The sequence below is a fragment of the Leucoraja erinacea genome, chromosome 7 (genome assembly GCF_028641065.1).
Source record: "Leucoraja erinacea ecotype New England chromosome 7, Leri_hhj_1, whole genome shotgun sequence".
Lineage (NCBI taxonomy): Eukaryota > Metazoa > Chordata > Chondrichthyes > Rajiformes > Rajidae > Leucoraja > Leucoraja erinaceus.
This window is the reverse complement of record NC_073383.1, coordinates 54,585,496-54,604,899: the sequence shown is the minus strand read 5'-3', so window position 1 is coordinate 54,604,899 and position 19,404 is coordinate 54,585,496. Positions and strand designations below refer to the sequence as shown.

The following is a 19,404-nucleotide window of genomic DNA, read 5'->3' as shown; positions in this document are numbered from 1 at the left end:
TGAATAGTTTTACCTTTAAAAATCTTCACCCTGTCATTACACACACTTCTACAACACTGTAAAGACAAACTCACCCATAAAGACCAAAAAACAGCATTGTTTTGATCCAAAGATCTAGACACAAAATGCTGGCGTAACTGATCGAGACAGGCAGCCTCTCTGGAGAGAAGGAATGGGTAACGTTTCGGGTCAAGACCCTTCTGGTCCACTCATCTGAACTTTTGCACGGTTCTTTTCTTACATCTACCTCCCATCCTCCCAGTTAATATATTTTTTTTTAAATCTCTCTTTTGCTAATATAACATGGAAATGTTTCTGTGATTTTTTTTGTTCCTTCCAGTCTCCATATCTTCCTTACTAAATACTTGGCCCCTCTCTGCACCCACATGTGTTGAATGCTTTGAGAATGCAGGGTGCCTTGGACAGGCTGGGTGAGTGTGCAGATGCATAGCAGATGCAGTTTAATGTGGATAAATGTGAGGTTATCCACTTTGGTAGCAAAAACAGGAAGGCAGATTATTATCTAAATGGTGTTAAGTTGGGAAAAGGGGAAGTACGATGGGATCTGGGCGGTCCTTGTTCATCAGTCAATGAAAGTAAGCATGCAGGTACAGCAGGCAGTGAAGAAAACGAATGGTATGTTGGCCTTCATAACAAGAGGAGTTGAGTATAGGAGCAAAGAGGTCCTCCTGCAGTTGCATAGGGCCTTGGTGTGACCACACCTGGAGTATTGTGTGCAGTTTTGGTCCCCTAATTTGAGTAAGGACATTCTTGCTATTGGGGGAGTGCAGCGTAGGTTTACAAGGTTAATTCCCGGGATGGCGGGACTGTCATATGCTGAGAGAATGGAGCAGCTGGGCTTGTATACTTTGGAGTTTAGAAGGATGAGAGGGAATTTTATTGAAACATTACTAAGGGTTTGGACACGCTAGAGGCAGGAAATATGTTCCCGATGTTGGGGGAGTCCAGAACCAGGGTAATTAAAAATAAGGTGTAAGCCATTTAGAACGGAGACGAGGAAACACTTTTTCACACAGTCTGTGGAATTCTCTGCCTCAGAGGGCGGTGGAGGCCGGTTCTCTGGATACTTTCAAGAGAAAGCTAGATAGGGCTCTTAAAGATAGCGGAGTCAGGGGATATGTGGAGAAGGCAGGAACGGGGTACTGATTGGGGATGGTCAGCCATGATCACATTGAATGACAGTGCTGGCTCGAAGGGCTGAATGGCCTACTCCTTCACCTATTGTCTATTGCCTATTGAATCTAAGACTCATTATACTATTATATCCTGCTCAGACATTTTCTTCTAGGATTCTAAATTTATGGATACCGTATTATCTTTAATCTTACTTCCTGCAGACTTCAAGATTATGAAACTGATACTTTTTATCACCTAGTAATTATTCCTTCATTAATCATATATGGTTTGACCTTGAAGGTAGGCTGTATGTAGCACGGGCTTTGCCTTTATTAGTTTCTCAATAAAAGGATGATTATGCCTCCAGAGAAACAAGATATAATTTCTATAGGATTACTCTTACTTTGTACATGACTACCAATCCGTTAACCAAGCAATGTAACTTTGGTAAAAATGACTGAAAATAAGGTGGAAATCGAGGTACATTTAAATGCACAAGAGATCAAATGATGGCAGTTTTTAAATTTATATGTATCGTTGTTTTCATTTCCTATCAGTCAATCAGATAGTTATTGTTCTCTCTCCCAGATATAGGTTCATTAATTGTGACTATTTCTCTTTTGTTGACAGCAGTACAATAAAAAAAAAACATGTTGAAAAATGTTACAGTTGTTTAATATTAATAATTCCTAACGTTTTTCTGTATTGAAACTTGCAAATGCTTCATATCGTATTTCATATTATATGATTTATTTGTTTATTTCAATGTCTCCTGATTTTTCTTTCTGGATTGCTTTATTGTGGTGTTCCTCCATTTCTCACACTTATCCTAGGTTCCTTATTTATTTTATCTAATTATTGTTTGTAATGGCCGATATGGAAAACTTCCTCTATCAATGTTTTGTTTACCAACGATGATTGTAGAAGAAAACTTGCACATATCAAAAGATTATGATCCAAATATTATTTATAACAGCTTATATGCTTCATAAATGAAATTGATCAGAATGCAGACCTGATTTGGGAATTGTTTATTTTATATATTTTTTAAAACATATGTGATTGCACAAGTTCTTAAAAAATAGGCCAGAAAATAGGCCTCTTGTTTATGAAGATACCAAGTTCTTCTACATTCATCATGTTCTTGTGAGCTCCGAGAACAAATATCACCTAATGCCGAGAGGATAACTTAGTCATTGATTTACATGATCCTACCAATAATAAAAGTGGCCACTGGAAAGTTAAAAGCCACACAGAGCCTGCGTTGGCCATAAAGAGCTCCCTCAGAGAGACACTTTTCATTAGGAGCCTGCAAAATCATAGCATCTGATAGTGATACAGCACAGGAATGGGCCCTTTCGCTAACCAAATTCACTCTGACCCATTTATGCTCATCCCAATTCTCAACACAGCAAAGAAAACCCGTCAAGGAACTCAGGATTAAACTGATGTTGGAAATCTGAAATAAAAACAGAAAATGCTAGAAACACTGAGGAGTTCAAGCAGCATTTGTGTTAAAATTTCAGATTGGAGACCCTTCGACATTTAAACATTCACAAACTGTTGAACAAACACAATTAGTTAATTTTACTAATAGTTTTAGCTGTTGAAATATAAAAAATTAAAATATTCTGAATGAATATATACCCATAAATAAAATCCAGGAAATCATAATAAAATATAATTCACTTTAAACTGATCTCCCTCCCTTCCAACAGTTCCTCTCCATTCAAATGAATGGCATTGCTGAACCTGCACAGGACTAACTCTGTTGAGGTTCAATCAGCAGATTTTCTGCCTGAGAAACTGAAGGAAGCTGATACTCCACTACTGGGTTCTGTGAAGATGTGAGAATGCTTCCAAAAGAATAGCGGCAAGAACCTCTTCAGGAGTTCAGGATAAAGAAACTCTGCACGTCCCGAGCATTTGGATGGTTACATGGGATAATATGCACAGAAATAGCTGGGATTTCTCTGGAAAATCAAGGGCATTACTTCTCTTTTTTTTGTAATGGATGTGTACCTAGAGCGACTAAATATTTTATGGCTGTATTCCTTGAAGTTTTGAAGTTTAAGGGGTGACCTTATTTAAGCATAGGACAGAGTAAATTTTGGGATGCATTCACCACTGGGAGAATGTCAATTAAGAAGGTATCAAAATGAGAGGGTAGTCAGTGCGTAGTTCATAAAAGTATCTACTACACAGGTTCATAGATACCTTTTCTTACAAAGTATCTACTACAGAAGTTCGTAGAAACCTTTTCTTACAAAGGGTAATGTATCCTTTAATCTCTCTGCCCCAAGGATGGTGGCCAACTCATTAGAAGTATTTATAGATGAGATGGATCAATATTTGATCAGTTGAGGAATAGAGGGGTATGGAGAAATGGCACAGAACAGGTGAAGGCCAGTGTAGATGAGCCATTATCATATTAAATGTTGGGGCAGGTTTGAAGAGCCAGATGGGCTATTCCTGCTCTGATTTTCTTGTGATCTTGTGTTAAATTGTCTTGCATACCAATTGTTTATGAAAAGGAAATAGTAGCATAGTCTTTGACATTTTCAAAGTTGGTTGTGATGGTCCAAATTCATGTCACAGAGTACACCTGGGTCATTAAACCAAGAGGACTAATATGCTTGAAATAGTCCTGCCACCACTTGGACTGCACATGCACCTTAAACCTTTGTGATAGACACAAAATGTTGGGGTAAATCAGCAGGACAGGCAGCATCTCTGGAAAAAATGTGTGACGTTTCAGGACTGAAGAAGGGTCTCAACCCCAAATTGTCACCCATTCCTTCTCTCAGGAGGAGCTGCCTGTCCCGCTGAGTTACTCCAGCATTTTGTGTCTATCTTCGATTTAAACCAGCATCTGCAGTTCTTTCCTACACATTAAACCTTTATGAGTTTTATATATGTGTGATTTTAGCTAGTTGTGGAGATGACCCCACGTACTTAACCAATTCATCTGCCAGTAAGATAAAATGAAGAGCCTTTTGTAATAGAAATGATGTGAATATCATGTGTAAGTTCTATTGTAAAGGTTGCTGTGGTTGATTGAAAATTGATGAGAATTTTTTTTCCCAATTTGTAAAAATAGCTGAACTATGATTGACTGCCACACAAAAAAGAGGCAGGCAAATAGACAATGCAGATAGAAATAAAATAGGTATCTGCAGATACTGCACAAAGTGTAAGTTCCCCCCCAGGCAATGGCTTATTCCCAGAACAGGGAGAATTGAGAGCAGGAAGCCTCTGCTCTTGCTTTATGATAGATTAATGGCACTGGAAGGGCAACTCAATGCCACCGAAAACCATCCCTCCCCACCCCTCAATCTATATATGATTAAATATTCTGTCAGACTGTAATCTAATCCATTTCGATTTATTACAGAAAATCAAACAAGTGGAACAAGAGGGGCCAGACTCCAAGTTGCCAAATGCGCCGAATGTCTCCATGGACAGACTCAACCGGATCAACTTGCGCATTATAGAAGAAGACAAACAATGTTTATTGAAGCCCGAGGCTGATAAGGAAAGCGTTGGGAAACCCGAAGAAGTCTCACTGAGTTCGCCTGAAAAGACGGGTGCGGACCACTCGGAATCGCTGAGTGACTCTTTGTATGACAGTTTCTCATCTTGTGCCAGCCAAGCTTCTAACGAGGTGTAGAACTGCAACCGGGGAGAGCGAGCTGGTGTGCATTTGCAACAGAGAACCAAAATAATAAAGCTGCAAATTAAAGAAATTCGGTACCTTCTTGAAACTGTGTTACAGTGACATTGAGACGGAGTTACGAACTCAACTCTTCCCGCAGCAGATTGCACTTGCTGGCAAAGAAACACTGAATTGAAATTGGTAAAGGCTGCAATTCCTATGGTGAATTGATAGACTTAAGGACACCTATTTTGCACTGTATAAATACTTTACTGAATTTGTTTCCCTGTAAATTGAAAGATATATTTGTAGACAAATAAAGCAATACATATTGAAACAATGGTGCAATCCTGCCTGGACTAATAATCCCTCAACTGGAAAATTGGAGATCACAGGTTCACTGTTTTTTTTGCTTTGTTTTTTAAACCCCACCCCCACCTCATTCCCCCTTCCCTTTTGCTTGGATAGGAACCGTGCTAGCGAGCACGGATCTTCTCGTATTCAAGGACATTGAAATAGCCTCAAAGCGCACTTACACTATTAGCTGCGAAAAAAACAAAAACTCTCCACAACTCAAACATCCGTGCGTTGGAAACTGACGGTCTTAGTTCAATTGATGTACATTTTAACTCAGGTGACTTGGAACGTTTATTAAAGAATGGATGGACTAATTTCCAAGCTCTGCGGGGTTTAGTCCATTTTATTTTCGATTTTGAAAACAAAATGTCAGGGATATCTGTAATATACTGTAGTTGTTTTAAAACATTTGTGCTACGTTTTGAGCATATCTCCTACAACGAACCAGCCTATCAGTACTTTACCTTTATAACAACTTCGTCCTACATCCCCGCTGGAGTTGATGTAGTTTTATTTTAAAATAGTAACCCTTCTCAGCAGGGGCAACTCTTATTGATTTCGACATCTCGCCTTTGTTTTCTATCAGGCTTGTGTTCATATGTATCGAGAATATGCGATATTTCAAATGGCGTGTATTTTTTCTAGATGTGAGATATTTATACCTACTTTTGTACATGGAATTGTAAATTAGTATATTTGATATGTTCTGTGATTCAACACTCAATTGAAACGGCTGTTTTATATTTAATAAAGTGCATTGCGAAACCTTACGGTCCCAACAGTGTTACATAAATACCTGGTGCAATCTAGAAGTTGATTATTAGAAATTAATGTCATATTTTTCATGTACGAACATTGTTTAAAGCAAAATAAACTCGAGGCGTTTGCTTTCACGCTTTAACTAGCGATTGTGTCATATGTTGCAAATATTTATCCTTTCAACTCCAAACATGCAAACAGAAAACTTTCAGTCCAACTTCCTCCGGCTCGATCGCGTTTGCTGCTCTGCGCTGCGTCCGGTTTAGAGAAAAGCTAAGGATCAAAAGGCGTTTTCTTGAAGAGCTTCAGATGGCAACGCTGTGCGTGCTCGTACACCCCGCTGTGGGACTGCCTGGCTCACCTAACCTCGGCGAGGAATCGATGCGCCCCTTTCCTGCCCGCAAAGTACTCGCAGTTAGTTAATAATGACACTAGCTGCGCGGTGGTCGACAAAATTGTAAATGCACTTTTATTCAAAGCAGGGATTTGTCCACTGAGCCGTGATCGCAATAAAAAAGGGACAAATGGGAACGCTTTCAAGCATACAGGTGATCACCTAGCATTCTGATAAGCAGCGCTTTTTTCAGCCACACGTTTTTGAGGTTTATTAGGATTAACTGTCTGAAGACTGTAATTGTAGCTTCGGCAGTTGATTCTCGCGGTAGAATGAACCAGCCTCTCTTACAGTCGTATTGTCAAGCCGGTTGGTGTAATTGCAGTATCTGCAGCACAGTGTTTGGATTTACAACTGGTTTCACAGGCTCAAAGCCTGGACTACAAATACTCCCGTACTCGGGAGCAAACTCGGTAATTTTTTGGATGGGGAAAGAGGAAATCCAGATTTATGCAAATATGTTCGTCAATTTACTTATTTCGCATCGTTAGGTTCCAGTTATACTTCTGGACTTCTGCAACATGCGTCTTGCATTAGCTGCTCTGGGATACTCAGTTTTTTTTAAATCTACATCCTCTTTCCCTTTTCACTCCTCGTCCCACAGTTGATGTGTTTGCTACCTCGCATCTGCTGGTTCTATGTCTCACTCATCCCCCTCGAATGCGTGCCACGAGTGTGTGTGTGTGTGTCTCTCTCTCTCCCAGTCCCAAGTGACAGGTGACTGGTGTCACGTGGTGCCAATGTTTGCCTCCTCTGTCCATTTCCCCTGTCTCTCCACCAAACTCTCAGTTTCCTCGGGCTCTCAGTCGAGGGACCACTCTGCAGACATGGCTGTGTCGTGGAAGCTCGCCTAAGACCAGAAACTGACCGTGCGCTCTGCGATCACACCGTGCAACAGAATGCAGATCTTCATTTACACAACTTTCTGCGGGATTTTAGCGACCGCAGGTAAGCGCGAGGTTCACCCTCACTCCCCTGACAGGAAAGTCAGTTTCACAGGACCTGAAGTAATTTAACCTGAAATAGCTGTAACTAACAATTAATTGTCATGCATCTCCTCCGCTCTGTGCTCTCCTGTTTGTTAGAATCAATTTCCAGCAATGGTTTTTTTTAAAAGAAGAAAACCTTTGAAGGCTATGCTTTGCATTTTACCTTGGTAAATCAGTACGTGTGCAAGTTGTCGGAGCGCATATGGTTAATTAATGACAATAAAAGTTAATAAGGACCATGTGGATCAGAAGCCAGCGATCAATGCCCACTAAATCTTAAACAAGAAATTATTTCAGATGACTGATCTTGCAATTTATTAGATTAATTTCATTCTGTTCATCTTCATTGTCGTTTCAGTTGGTAAGTGCAGATAGGCTGATTTGACAGTCGATCAATCCGCGACGTATTCATTGTAACTTTCTTTCAGGATTTGGCTTTCAAATCCAATGTTATCAATGTGAAGAATTCCGACTAAACGACGATTGCTCATCTCCGGAGTACATCGCCAACTGCACAGTCAACGTTCAAGACATGTGTTTGAAAGAAGTGATTGTCAAAAGTGACGGTAAGGACCATCGGATGGAGCATTGATTGCATAGAAAATAAATATTAATTCAAGTCCGCTTGTTTTAATTTACCTCCCGGAGCAACGACTTCTGATCAGTGGATGTAAACAGAGAAAATAGATTACCTTGACACGGCAACCTTGTAATTAAAATTTCGCCCTCTCGAATAGATACATACATTAAACATCCCTAATTCAGTTTTTATAGACATGTCAATTCCTGTCTAAAATGACATATAGTCCCCATCAAGCAGTGAAGTGTTCGGGGTTCTTGTGAACCTGGGTTACAATTCATTGCAGGACACAGAAATAAATCTGAAACGTATAAAGCTCAGCTGATCGATCTGCCCATCCATTCAATGATTCTTTTTCTGTCCAACTGTCCAATATACCATCGTGGGAGGAAATAGATTAAATCGGGCATTATGACGTGATAAGAGGCAAAATCATCACAAATTGAATTGTGAGGTTAACACTGCAGAATTGTTGATAATGTTGTCTTTGCACTTCAATAGGAATAATTTTCCTATTTCGTGACTTTCTAGATAAAGGGCCCTCGCCACTTATGATGGATGGGAAAAGCTTTTCATCTTCAATAAACGCAGTTTCTACATTTACACCGTTTCAGAAAAAAAGTTATAGATTTTGGGAGATATTGAACAAGATTATGCCAGGTTTGATCCAAATATAACATTTGGGAGTGAGAACCTGATCTTAAAGTGATAAAGTCAAGATTAGGTGTCAACCCAGTAATAGGCATAAATATTTTAGAAACTAAGATAGTAAGGCAAACTCAGACTGAGTTGAGATGTCATATTTCATGGGTAGACACAAAATATCGGAGTAACTCAGCGGGTCAGGCAGCATCTCTAGAGAAAAGGAATGGGCGACGTTTCAGGTCGAGACCCTTCTTCAGATATATTTTCTGCCAGCATGTTTATGCAATTCTCTACATATTATACATTTAGGTTCGACTTATCAATATAAGATGTTTAAGATGCATTGATATATTTTATGTAGTACACAAGCCACACTAAAAATCTGAATGCAAAGTGGTGTGAAATTGTATTTGAAATAAACATACTTAAGCACCAATGTAGTAAAACCTCACATTTCACGTTCAACTTGGTCCAGAACATCTTTCCCTGAGATGGTGCTCACACTTTTTACGATGCTGCTTCTTCATAAGAAATAACCTACCAAGTAATGCAATAGATAAGTGTGTCTTGCAGTTTAGAAATCTAAAGTAAACTGTATATTTTCAGCTCACCATACATATGCAAGTGTTCCATTCAGTGCAAACTACCAATGGAAAATAAAATTAAAGGCTAGGTGTCGAAAATGCTACAGAAATAGTTTGAAATACTTAAGACCCATTTTTCATAATTCCTGTTATCTTGTTTCATTGAAGGTGCATTGAGGTTTTGAAGGCTTCGTTTCTAATTGGGGTTTTTGTCAGAATCTATAAACAAAATATTTGGATTTGATAAATGTTGTAAAGTCTATTCTATCAAATCTCTATACATAAAGGAATACTATTGTTTCAACCAATATAAAGAAGCTCTGCATTGAGATGCTGAAAAGATCTTACAAATAGGTGTCACCAACATTTTCCACAAAGGTAATAACAACTCTAAAATGTATAATTAGTTCCTAATCTTCAGCTGTAGGGGGAAATAGATCAAATCTTGAAGATGTAATATGAAGAATTCAGTTTATTTATTGAACTGCATTGATTTTGCTATAGTAATTTATACTTAGATAAAGATGTATAACTGTTTGGATAGATGTAATGAGCAACAGAATGAAAAACTGAATGCACTGTTGAATTCAAGACCATAATCTACATTACAATTAAAATGGCTTCTCATACAATGGTGTAATTTCACGCTTTTAGCACCATTTAATTGGAGGCACTTGAATAGGTTAACTTTGTGTTTCAATCACAGGTATCTATTAGGATGATAATCCACTAATTCATCAAGAAAGAGAGCAGTTTCTATTCCCTTCCTAATTTTGGAAATAACAGGGAGAGCAGTGATTATTGCAACTTTCTAGCTGAATCTGCACACATGCAAAAGGTGATATCTGTTTCTTTCTGTGCAGTTACCTTCTAGCCCTTTATATTTTCTGGATTTGAATCTATATTATACTTATCCATTTCTCTGAGGGATTGTTGTGTAGTTTCTGAAAATAGTATTTTCTGGGCCTTACGCAGAGGGAGTAGGCAAGTTGTCTATTATCAATTTGATCAGCTCACAATTATGAAGCTAAAGCCTGCGATGTCAAGGATTAGGGCTTGAGAAAAAGGAATGGAACTATGTGTCCAGTAAACAAAGTTAACAGATTAGATAGAAATGTAGGAACACAAATGCATCCTTTTAAAATGTAGCTTGCTATTCAACGTGGTAATAGCAGATTTCTATTTCCAGCTCCATTCACTCTTGGTAGTAAAAATCCACTGATTTCATATTCAATTCGGCTGGCATCAACTGCTTTTTTTTCCCATGTAGGAGAGTTCTACAGTTCAAAAGTGAAGAAGTATATTCATGACTGCTTCTGATTTTATTATGTTGTCCCCTTATTCAAGACTTCCACAAAGTTTCACTGTAACTACCCTCACAATTTCTTCAAATACTAAAAAAATCAATTAAATCTTCTCTTTGATTTATTCCAAAGACTTAAAGCTTAGTTTGTGCACTCTCTCCTCATAACCTTTGGAGATCTTGCAGATTTCTTAAGAAATTCTGCTGTACCTTATAGTCCAAAATAATTCTTCCAAGATGATATGGCCCGAACCGCATGGAATACAGTGAATACACTATAACTGGAGCTTTACAAAAAAAATCATCTTTTGTATTAGTATAGACTGTGACATTATCAGTGGTGAGGTGTTTTGAATAAATAATTAAATTGTGGCACTCATGCTCTTTCAGTCTACAGAAGATCCAATTAGAATTATTTGATGAAGAAAAGGGGAGATAAATCTAGTATTCAAATTAATATTTATTCCTTATGCATATCACATTGTTTTTTTGTGGGAATGTGTTATGCACAAATAGTCTGCTCTGTTTCTGACACTGCACCATTACATCATTAGCTGAAAATACTTTATGATATCCCAAGGCTGTGTAAACCCATTAATTAAATGAAAATATTTTCTTTTATATCAAAATGTTTTCACACATATGTTAACTTCCTCGATATAAAGCCTGACATCCATTAGACCTTTCAATCATTTTATTTTATATCTGATCACTATATTAAAGAGTTATGTGCAGCTAAACATTATATGTGTTTGATTTTACAGTATGCCTAACTTTTTGCTGTTTTAAGAAATACATCCATCATTTTTTTGTCTAAAATAGATGACCTTGAGTGTTTCTGTGTTGAAATCAATCTGGCACAGTTTTACCCACTAGCTTAATCAATCAATGTCTTTTTGTATTTTTATGCTTCCATTCACATTACAAATTATGCTAGTTACCTTTGCATCATTGGCATACCTGGATAGATGCAATTTTGTCAGTTTATCTACGTCAATAATAGGTATAATGAACATATGAGGCACCCACACTAATACTTGTGGGCCTACTTTAATCATCTTGCATTCCAATGAAATACTGATTTTGTTACTTTCCCATCTTCTAATCACCTCAATTATTTGCCTTCAATTCCTTAAGGTTTAATTTTAACTAAAACTTATAACTAGAACTTAATCAAATGCTTTCTGGAATTTTATGTGAACCGTGCCTATAGTCATTACCCTACCTACTATTACTACTTCCTCAATAAATTCAATTAGGTTTGTTATATGTAATCTTCCATGGATTACAAAATCCGTTGGCATGTTCTAATGAGTTCAATTTTCTCCAAGTGTTCAGTCACTTTGTCCTTAATTATAACTTCCCCAGAACAGATGTTAGACTAGGTTTTGTAATTTGTTTTGGTTTCTGCCTTACACATCCTTTAAACAGTGGCATTTACATCTATTTTTTTCCAATATAAAATATAAATCCTAATGAGGAGTTTTCTTGGAAAACAATGGCAAATGCATCAGGAATTTGCTTACATATTAAAAAAAATAAAATCAGAAGAAACAAGTCAGGTTGGGAATTGTCAATATTTGGTGCCATTATATTATTACAAAGAAATGTTCTTTAAATTCAGTGAGTTCCAGTCCTTTGTCATCCGGTATTTCCATGGAATATTGTGTAATATTTCCTCTCTGCTGTGAAGACTAACACAAATAATCACTCAACATGTTTAATTTCCAATAGATGTACTTTTATTTTGAAGAGTCCAAAATACTCTAAACTGTTTATATAAAGTCATAATGTAAGAATTTGGAATAGGTCTATGTGATTCAGCTCCCCAAACCTGCTCTGCTAATCAATAAGATCATGGCAAATGTTCTACCTCAATGCCAGTTTCCTGCCCTATCCCTCTGTTTCTCAATCCCTCCAGAATTCAAAAATCTATCTATCTCATTTCAGAGTAGACATTTTGAAAGATACAGTACATTCAGAAAGTATTCAGGCCCCTTCACTTTTCCACAGTTTTCTACATTACAACTTTATTTTTGCAAAGCAATTAAAAATATAAAATATAAAAATAACTGAAATATCACATTTATATAGGTATTCAGACTCTTTGCTATGACAATGAAAATTGAGCTTAGGTTCATCCTGTTTCCATTGATTATCCTTGAGATGTTTCTACAACTTGATTGGAGTCCACCAGTGGTAAATTAAATTGATTGAACATGATTTGGAAAGGCACACACCTGTCTATATAAGGTCCCACAGTTGACAGTGCATGTCACAGCAAAAAACAAGCCATGAAGACAAAGGAATTCCGTAGACTTCCGAGACAGGATTGTGTCGAGACACAGATCTGGGGAAGGGTATAAAACAATTCCTGCAGCATTGTAGGTTCTGAAGAGCACAGTGGCCTCCGTCATTCTTAATTGGAAGAACATTGGAACAACCAGGACTCTTCATAGAGCTGGCTGCTGGCCAAACTGAGCAATCGGGGGAGAAGGGCCTTGGTCAGGGAGGTGGCCAATAACCTAATGGTCACTCTGTCAGAGCTCCAGAGTTCCTCTGTGGAGATGGGAGAACCTTCCAGGACAATTATATCAGCAGCACTCCACCAATCAGCCCTTTATGGTAGAGTGGCCAGACGGAAGCCACTCCTCAGTAAAAGGCACATGAAAGCCTGCTTGGAGTTTGCCAAAATACATGAGAAACGTGATTATCTGGTCTGATGAAACCAAGATTGAACTCTTTGGCCTGAATGCCAAGCGTTACGTCTGAAGGAAACCAGGCAGCGCTCATCACCTGACCAATACCATACCTATGGTGAAGCATGGTGGTGGCAGCATCATGCTGTGGGGATGTTTTTCAGCGGCAGGAACTGGGAGACTAGTCAGGATCGAGGGAAAGATGGACAGAGCAAAGTACAGAGAGATCCTTGATGAAAACCTGCTCCGGAGCATTCTGGACCTCAGACTGGGGCAGAGGTTCACCTTCCAACAGGACAACGGCCCTAGGCATATAGCCAAGACAATGCAGTAGTGGCTTCATGACAAGTCTGTGAGTGACCTTGAGTGGCCCAGCCAGAGCCTGGACTTGAACATCTCTGGAGGGACCTGAAAATAGCTGTGCATTGACGCTCCCCATCCAACCTGACAAAGCTTGAGTGTATCTGCAGAGAAGAATGGGAGAATTTACCCAAATCCAGATGTGCTAAGCTTGTTGCACCATACCCAAGAAGTCTTGAGGCTGTAATCGCTGCCAAAGGTGCCTCAATAAAGTACTGAGTAAAGGGTCTGAATACTTATGTAAATGTAATATTTCAGTTATTTATTTTTAATTACTATGCAAACATTTCTAAACACCTGTTTTTGCTATTTTATTATGGGGTATTGTGTGTTGATTGATGATAATAAAATATTAATCCATTATGGAATAAGGCTGTAATGTAACGAAATGTGGAAAAAGTGAAGGGGTCTGAATACTTTCTGAATACACTGTATACCATCCTTTGTGTGAGAAAGCTCTCTTCGTTTCAGTTCTAAAATAGTTTATAATTGTCTCCTCTTGTTCTGAACTCCTAGCCATGGAAACTACCTTCTAAAAATGTTCTATATTTAATTGAGGTCTTCATTGAGATCACCCCTTATTCATCTGAAAGCCTGACCCTCATCTAAATGAAATGCTATCTCATGAATGGGTGCAGTAAATCTTTAAATGTAATAAAAAAGAATTATTTAAACCAAAGATAGATACAAAATGCTGGAGTAACTCAGCAGGTCACTGTGTCTATCTCCAGTAAACAAATCTTTGCTGTATACACACTATATCTGAAGAGTCCAAAGAAGGGTCGCAACACAAAATGTTCATTTCCCTCCACAGTTGCTGCCTGACCTGCTGACCTCCTCCATCAATAAAGGACAACATGCAATTGTTTCTGCTCAATACTTTGCTTTTTGTTCAAGATTCCAGCATCTACAATCTCTTGTGTCTGCCCTCTCTATCCCTTTGTTCAGGTAAATTCTGAAGTGGTCTCACCAAGACATATCTCTTCATGTTCTTCCAGCAAAAAAGAACAACATACTTTCTTTCTTTATGCCTTTATGTTAACTGTCAGTGATCTGTGTACACAGGTACCCAGTGACTTTTGAATGTTAACGCACTTTCTCAACATCTCATTCAGTGTATTTATTTTTTTCCACTGACATCTTCTCTAAATGTTTTCACATTGTACATCATCTGCCATGTTGTTACCCACTTAATCAGGTTGCCTGTATCTTGCAGCCTCTTTAATCCTCAGCCTTACCCATGTTCTATCTTAGTTTTGTCTCACCTGTTAACTTGAAAATGTGGCACTTGATTCCTTCAACCAAATCATTGTCGAAACAAGGAACTGCAGATGCTGGTTTACACAAAAGGACACGTAATGCTGGAGTAACTCAGCGGGTCAGGCATCATCTTTGGAGGACATGGATAGGTGTCTTTTATGTCTGAACACTTCTTCAGACTGATTGTAGGAGGAGGAGAGGGAACTTGGAGAGAGGAGAGGCAGGACAAAATATGACAGGCAATAGGTGGACATAGGCAGAGGGGGATAGACACAAAAAGCTGGAGTAACTCAGCAAGACAGGCAGCATCTCTGTAGAGAAGGAATGGGTGACGTTTTGATTTGAGATCCTTCTTCGGTTTAAACCAATATCTGCAGTTCCGTCTTACACATAGGCAAAGGGCGGTTTTGATAGGCAATTGGTAATCTAGATATGGATGGTAAATAGTTGGGGCTGAAACATTGATCCATGTGGTTTCCCACAAATCACTGCCCACTAATTTAATGAAGCACACTTTTACATGTACATTTAACCATATAACCAATTACAGCATGGAAACAGGCCATCTCGACCCTTCTAGTCCGTGCCGAACACATAATCTCCCCAAGTCCCATATACCTGCGCTCAGACCATAACCCTCCATTCCCTTCCCATCCATATAACTATCCAATTTATTTTTAAATGATAAAAACGAACCTGCCTCCACCACCTTCACTGGAAGCTCATTCCACACAGCTACCACTCTCTGAGTAAAGAAGTTCCCCCTCATGTTACCCCTAAACTTCAGTCCCTTAATTCCCAAGTCATGTCCCCTTGTTTGAATCTTCCCTACTCTCAGTGGGAAAAGCGTTTCCACGTCAACTCTGTCTATCCCTCTCATCATTTTAAAAACCTCTATCAAGTCCTCCCTTAACCTTCTGCGCTCCAAAGAATAAAGCCCTAACTTGTTCAACCTTTCTCTGTAACTTAGTTGCTGAAACCCAGGCATCATTCTAGTAAATCTCCTCTGTACTCTCTCTATTTTGTTGACATCCAATGTTAACCAATTCTTGATCCATGCCAGCGTATCCTCTCTATTCTATCTTCTATAACTTTGTACAGTAACCTCTATTCAGGAACCTTATTAAAAAGCTTTCAAAAATAGAAAACACCACATTCACTGCTGCTCTTAATTCATTCTCCTATATCCATCCTCAAAAGCCACATATAGATTATTTAAATCTAATTCCCCTTCCATGCATCCTTGTTAACTTCTCAACAAATTAATATTGCTGAAGTGCCTTGATATTATATCCTTCCTAACTGCTTCATTGAAGATTATTAACTGTATTATCTCACCTTCTCATTTTTAGCTTGACCTTCTTGAATGTCAAATACCTTCCAAATTATTTGTACATTTTTTGTCATTCTTGATGTCTCTCCCTGTGTACTTTAGTATTATTTTGCATCATTTACTATCTATATTGAAGAAGGGTCTGAAGAATTTGGTTCAAACCAGCATCTGCATTTCCTTCCTACACACAGTACCTATATCGGTTTTCTTTTGTCATTCTTTATAGCAGTCTCAGAACCCCGGCAATAAACATTGCATTCTTTGACTGTTCTTTCTTTTGATTTATGTGCTCGCATTTCTTTGTCAAACTTGACTGTTTTATTTGGCAAGTAGATAGTTTTCATAGCACTATTTACTGAGACGAATATTAATTAAGCTCATTTTTTTTCTGAATGACCCCTTCACTCACCAATGGGCTCTGTGTTAAAAGCGTATCTGTAGGGATCGCTAGTCGGTGCACTCGGTGGGCCGAAGGTCCTGTTTCTGTGCTGCATTTCTAAACTAAACTAAACTTATTTAACAAAACAGAGATTTAATCACTAAGGTTTTTATTTGAAACTAAATTTGGTTTTATATATTTTGAAACAACTATTAAACTTAGTTCGCATCTCCACAGCCACTGTGTAAATCATCCTAACACACAAACAGGATTTATATTTGAGGAACTGGCACTTTGGCAAATACCCGAATACTGTCAGTGCAGGTGAAATAGTGTGCTAACATGAGTCAGCAATAAATGTGAACAAGACAATACATACTGAAGCGGACAGTATCTAAAATTATGCTTTATATCCTTTCTATCACGAAAGATTTAATACTGATGGAAAAAAAAAATCATTTCTGGGGATGGCAGTGAAAACTTAAGACTCAAAAGCATGTTTTGGAGAAAAACTAATCACGGGTATGGAGAATTTTGGAAACTTTCAACGATAATGGGAAAACCGATTGATGAATGAAGTTGAAAATGAAGTTGACTGTCAATTATTCTCCTGCAAATCAAATTAAGGTGCAATTGATTGGAGCCCAAAACTACAGATCTTAGAAAAACAAAACAAAAATGGAAAACGCAGCATGCAGTCAGCAAGTCCAAGCGCATCCGTGGGGAAAGAAACAGAGTTGAGCTCCTAGGTGAAAGACCCTTCATCAGAACTGGAAAAATGAGAAAACAATTGTGTTCGCTTGCAAAGAGGGAAAGGAGAGTACAGGATGGTGGAAATGTTGTGACAACTACAGACCAATGTTGTCTAGGTAACGTGTAGGAAGCAACCGCAGATGCTGGTTTAAACCGAAGATAGACACAAAATGCTGCAGTAACTCAGCAGGACAGGCAACATCTCTGGTGAGAAGGAATGGGTGATGTTTCGGGTTGAGACCCTTTTTCATTCCTTCTCTCCAGAGATGCTGCCTGAATTACTCCAGCAATTTGTGTCTTGCCTAGGTAACGATTACTTAAGTACTTTGGAAAAGGTAAACAAAACAATTTGAAACAAATGGAGAGAAAAAATGCAAGGATTGCTTATCTGAAATTGTTAACTTCACTAGTAAGCTCTGAGGGTTTGAAGATGTGGCATTACTCCTTGAGCTGACAGGTGGTGGAATCACCTCATTTTCCCTTCAGCATTTTAAGGGGAGGGCTTCCACTCGGGATCCCTAGTTTAGTCTTCAATCTCCATCAACCTCAGCCCGTTTCGTAGTACATTCCATACAACAGCATGAGATGAAAAAACACCTAGCCCTTTACCTTTTCCCACTATCCAAAGACCTGAACTATACTTAATGGGAAAGCAGGATGTAAGTGGACTTTATCTTGCACTAACAGTTATTCCCTTGTTCCTGTATCTGTACACTGTGGATGGCTTGATTGTAATCATATATATTCTTTCCACTGACTAGATAGCACACAACAAAAAAAAGCTTTCACTGTACATTGGTACATGTGATATTAAACTAAACTAAGCTCATTCAGTGTTCACAATGTGCCCTACTTACTTCGGTCCAAAGCAGATTGGGTCACTGCTTTTCAAACCCTTTCATTCTGTCCACAAAGTTACTCCGTTTTATTTACTGTTCCACTGCTACTTCAATTTTTTTCTTTCTTTGGTCTTCTACATTGCTTCCATGATGCCCAATGTAATCTTCAGGAACTGCACTTCATGTTCATTTGGTTACAATGAAGCATCAGAATTTAATATTGAATTTAACTTTTTCAGGTGCCTAATACTGTGGCTGCAATTTCTTTTTTTTGTGACTCCAACCATTTTGTTAATATATTTATTACTCCAGTGTCTTTGGTTTACACCATGTCAAAAACATTTTCTCTGTTCCCTCCCCCTCGCCTGCTCTCTGCAACAACAGGCTTGGCTTTTCACATTTTCTTTCAACTTGATTTTTCTTCCTGTTAATGCTTTCAGCGCTTTCCTAGTTTGTGACAGAGTGGATTTGGTCTCCCTAGAATACTTCAAGACTCAAAAGTGTTTAGTTGCCATGTATACCACCAACAGAACAATTACATTCCTACTAGAAGCAGCATATCAGTCCTGTAAATGCAATACACATGGATAATATATAATAAAAAAATCAATAAATTCATAACTACAATATTAGTGCAATGAAACCCATAATTCTGAGTCCAACCAAAAGATTTTTTAACTGTGTAGGTTGTCAGTTTTTCTGAGGATCCTATATTTATTGATAGATGATAGACACAATTATGAACCAAAAATGAATTATAAGAGAAACATTTGAGAGTTTAGGGAACTATTGCTTATCTGATTGTGCTTGAAACCGTAGATATATTTTCTGCCCATTAAAAGCTGATGAAAAATGTATTAAAAATCACACGGTACTCAGTTGATTACACAGGTCATTCAGTCCTCTTTTGTTTTTTCTTAATCTCTGAACTGGGGCTTCCCTGCCTCTTCCATTTTAAGGTGAAGCTTTCCAGTTTTCCATTAAATCTCAACTGCGGCATTAGCTAGCTACTGCTTCAATTATTATCTGTTTCCTAACAAAGAAACTGACAAGTTTGCTGCTTGTTTTTTATCCTTCTTAGATGATGTGCATTTTTGGTATTAAAAATATATGCATTCAATATTTGTCATTCGATGTTGCACTTGATTAGAAATAAAGTGTACTGTAGATGCAAAAGCAGTTTGCAAACACAAAAACAGAAAAGGACTTCAAATGTGACTCATCAGCTTTTATCAGAGATTTTATGAGGCTAGAGATTGCCACAGATCTGGAGAGATAATAGCAGTTGTTCCACGATATTGTTCCCCACTGTGTTTTTTGCAATCAGGCTGACAATGAGCATCTTTGCATGAGAAAAATATAAGGCTGCCAGAAACAG

At 38.2% G+C, this 19,404-nt stretch overlaps 2 protein-coding genes across 9 annotated transcripts in view; both read left to right on the top strand.

Moving 5' to 3' along the window:
* The window catches only part of nckap5l (NCK-associated protein 5-like), a 458,995-nt gene extending 452,945 nt beyond the window's left edge, over positions 1-6,050 (top strand). For all 8 annotated transcript variants that reach the window (XM_055638609.1, XM_055638606.1, XM_055638607.1 and 5 more), the window contains one exon: positions 4,532-6,050. In XM_055638609.1, coding sequence (XP_055494584.1) covers positions 4,532-4,807 — 276 coding nt within the window. In that variant the 3' untranslated portion in view covers positions 4,808-6,050. The remainder of the gene's footprint in view (positions 1-4,531) is intronic.
* A 240-nt stretch (positions 6,051-6,290) lies between these two features.
* The window catches only part of LOC129699027 (ly6/PLAUR domain-containing protein 1-like), a 32,240-nt gene continuing 19,126 nt past the window's right edge, over positions 6,291-19,404 (top strand). The window contains exons 1-2 of the mRNA XM_055638614.1: positions 6,291-7,250; positions 7,720-7,857. Coding sequence (XP_055494589.1) covers positions 7,202-7,250; positions 7,720-7,857 — 187 coding nt within the window. The 5' untranslated portion in view covers positions 6,291-7,201. The remainder of the gene's footprint in view (positions 7,251-7,719; positions 7,858-19,404) is intronic.